Source organism: Sinocyclocheilus rhinocerous, unplaced genomic scaffold (genome assembly GCF_001515625.1).
Source record: "Sinocyclocheilus rhinocerous isolate Xijiao unplaced genomic scaffold, SAMN03320098_v1.1 scaffold1785, whole genome shotgun sequence".
Classification (NCBI taxonomy): domain Eukaryota; kingdom Metazoa; phylum Chordata; class Actinopteri; order Cypriniformes; family Cyprinidae; genus Sinocyclocheilus; species Sinocyclocheilus rhinocerous.
Window position 1 is genome coordinate 988,724 of NW_015627538.1, and position 3,617 is coordinate 992,340.

The window sequence follows — 3,617 nt, forward strand, 5'->3', positions numbered from 1 at the left end:
AATTTAGCAATTGTGAATGGTTTGTGTGTTGGTAAGCAATTTTTTATTCAGTGTTTTTATAAAAGCCTTATTTTTACGCATTTTTTCGTTACAAAAAAACAAAAAAAAAATACACATGCGGCTAATCACATGGGAAGATAGACTAGGATCATACCATTATGTGAAAGTAGTAAGGGGGACACACGCTCCGAAGATAGCGAGTGTAGTGGTAAAGGCCAGGTACACAGAGCGACAGAGAGAGGCGGGGGATCCGGATTTAAACGCAAGCGTCCAATCCAATATCGTGCATCCCTACTGAAACCATAAGAAAGCTTGGGAACAGACTGACATTTAGGATGTTAATAGATTAAATGAGGCACAAAAGTCATGCGAAACCCTTTTATGGTGTATTTTATGGCAGTTTAGAGCTTGGCACCATCTAGTCTCACGTAGCAAGACCTTCAGACTGATGGCAGAAGGTCTGGACCCCATTGCAGTTTTCATTGGACATCTGACTGACATGTAAAGCAATCACAGTTTGTTCTGTTCAGAGTCATGTTTAGGGGTGTGAAAATGTAAAGTCGATGTCCCTACAATAACAGACCGGCGTGCAACCAATCATTAATCAAGAATGTCGTCTTAAGTGGTCAAGAGACTATGCTATGAACTTCACATACCTTTGAAAATCCAGGTTTTAATTGATCCTGACAAGCGCTCATTGTCATAGTTGTAAACACGGCGGCTTTCTTCTTTTGTGAGGCAGTTTGGCCTCAAGGCTTTGTTTCCAAGTGGGCCATCAAAGAATGGGATGGGACACGCACATCTCCCGGAAATCCTGTAGAATTCAAACAATCAGATGACAACTTCAAAATTCTCAAAGTGTTTGCTATTTTGTGTGCCTAATTCATCAGATGCTTAACCAACACTCAATAGGTGTAACGTCTAAGGCTGAGACTAGGCAACCTCAGGCTTCCTTCTTTTCATGGTATTGAAAAGCGTACCCAAGATATACTTCACAAATGTACATTTTGTGTTTAATGGAAGAAAGTAAGACATAGGAGTTTGGTACAACATGAAGACAAACATTTCTTTCATTCTGACCATGTTGCATTTTGCTATATGTTTCAGGTGGTATGGGTCTGGGCATATTTGATTCCTGTCTCATCACAGAAGAACTGGCCTTTGGCTGCACTGGGGTACAGACAGCCATTGAGGCAAACTCTCTGGGAGTAAGTGCAGTTTTATGAAAGTGTGCATCATTTAATATTTAAATGAAATGGTCATTTGTGCATGCCAGAATTTATTGTTGTAAGTTAAATTTTAATGTGATTTTTTTTCCATGCAGCAAATGCCCGTCATTATTGCTGGTAATGATGCCCAGAAGAAGAAATATTTGGGCAGAATGGCAGAAGAACCACTAATGTGTGTAAGTGTGTCATCGTTTTTCTAATCATTAATATTTTTATGATTTATGAAGCATTCCTTTTAGTAGTACATAGACATCCGCTTGTGCTTATCAAAATGTGACTGTGTCGACAGGCATACTGTGTGACCGAGCCGGGAGCTGGCTCTGATGTGGCTGGGATAAAGACCCGGGCTGTTAAGAAAGGAGACGAGTATGTGGTCAATGGTCAGAAAATGTGGATCACCAATGGAGGAAAAGCAAACTGGTAGGTAAACTACTTATTCCGTAACTCATAATTGTGTTTTGGATCTATTATCAATCCTTCTGTTTGCATTTATAGGTACTTCCTTCTGGCCCTCACAGATCCCGATCCCAAATGCCCTACTAGCAGGGCTTTCACAGGCTTTATTGTTGAAGCTGACACCCCAGGAGTCCAGCCTGGCAGAAAGGTACAAGCTGCTGACAACTGCAGTCTGATGCACTCAGATAATACTTATACACTTATATTAATTACACTAAGAGATTCTGCACAATTTGCTTATGTCTACATTCTTTTGTTCAACAGGAATTGAACATGGGACAGAGATGCTCAGACACCAGGGGCATCACGTTTGAGGATGTAAGAATCCCGAAGGAGAATGTTTTGATTGGAGAAGGAGCCGGCTTCAAGATTGCCATGGGTGCATTTGACAAGACTAGACCACCAGTAAGTGTTCTTTTGCAGTTATTATTGCTAACAAATTCTTCATCGTACTATATAAATAACCTCTTGATGTTTTTCAGGTGGCTGCAGGTGCCACAGGACTTGCACAGAGAGCACTGGAAGAGGCCACAAAGTATGCTTTGGAAAGAAAGACTTTTGGCAAGTTTATTGCAGAGGTAGGTGTCTGTTTCAATCGACATATTTGATAACCCAGACTGATATCATGAGGTTAATAAGACTGTAATCAGACTGTGTTTGTTTTCTGACCCCAGCACCAGGCTGTGTCATTCCTTCTGGCTGAAATGGCCATGAAAGTTGAACTTGCCAGAATGGCCTATCAGAGAGCAGCCTGGGAAGTGGATCAGGGCCGCAGGAACACCTACTATGCCTCGATCGCTAAGGCCTTTGCTGGAGACATTGCAAATCAGTGTGCCGCTGATGCCGTCCAGATCTTTGGTGGGAATGGTTTCAATAGTGAATATCCTGTGGAGAAGCTGATGAGAGACGCTAAGATTTACCAGGTAAGGATTGTAGACCCAACTTTGTTTATTTGAATTGGTAAAGATTCTGAAATGTGACTAATGTCTTATTGTCTGCATCCACAGATTTATGAAGGGACTGCACAAATCCAACGGCTCATCATCTCAAGAGAACACCTTGGGAAATTCAAACAATGAACCTGTAAACCCAGACTTCCATGCCATAAACTAAGCGTTTGGTTGAGTGTCTTTTGTAAATGATAATGATTTTTTTTTTTTTTTGATCAATAGATCTCAGGATTGTATCTCACAGATTGTAAATTGCCTAGACAGATCTCCAGTTGCCTTATGTCATATCAGCATGCCTTGCCGTCTTTGTGTTGAACAACTAAGTTGATCAAAGCTGAACAAAGTAACATAGTTACACAGCTCTTCCTTAGATTCTTTTTGTTACCATGTCCTGAAAACAAAAATAAATAATCTCCTTTAAAAACACTTGTAATTTTATTGCCCAAATATCTACCAAAATGTTAATTAATATTAACCTATAAAATGCAATATTTAGCTTTGTCCTACATTTTGAGTGCAACACTGCGATTGCGACTTAATGATTTCCACCAATACAAGTAACTTCATTTGGACCTACACAATGTTGGGTAGACAAGTGCTTATCTCATTGTCATCACTTTCTATTTTTTTACACAAATTGTAATTTTAACTGCATTTGTCAAGCTCAACCATTCAACTCCATTACCACATTTATGGAAAAATAATGAACAAACAAATATTAATATTTAATTTATGGTAAATATGTTTATTAGCAACTAAACCAACATTTGGTCCCAAACTACAGTAGTTTACTGAGGGATGGCTTAAATTTGGATAAATAATATTTTGTATAATACTGATGCATTTTTTTTAAATGTTTATATATTGAAAAACAACAAATCAAGATTTTAAATGGTTTAAAATGTCCCAAATCTCAAACTAATTTAGCATTACTAATTAGCTTTATCTACTATTATTTATATATATATATATATATATATAT

General features: G+C 38.5%; 1 protein-coding gene across 1 annotated transcript in view; it reads left to right on the forward strand.

Annotated features, from left to right (window-relative positions):
• acadm (acyl-CoA dehydrogenase medium chain) overlaps positions 1–3,061 on the forward strand; it is a 7,308-nt gene extending 4,247 nt beyond the window's left edge. The window contains exons 5-12 of the mRNA XM_016539776.1: positions 1,108–1,208; positions 1,325–1,405; positions 1,519–1,649; positions 1,725–1,833; positions 1,950–2,090; positions 2,168–2,263; positions 2,360–2,608; positions 2,693–3,061. Coding sequence (XP_016395262.1) covers positions 1,108–1,208; positions 1,325–1,405; positions 1,519–1,649; positions 1,725–1,833; positions 1,950–2,090; positions 2,168–2,263; positions 2,360–2,608; positions 2,693–2,764 — 980 coding nt within the window. The 3' untranslated portion in view covers positions 2,765–3,061. The remainder of the gene's footprint in view (positions 1–1,107; positions 1,209–1,324; positions 1,406–1,518; positions 1,650–1,724; positions 1,834–1,949; positions 2,091–2,167; positions 2,264–2,359; positions 2,609–2,692) is intronic.
• The last annotated feature ends 556 nt before the right edge of the window (positions 3,062–3,617 follow it).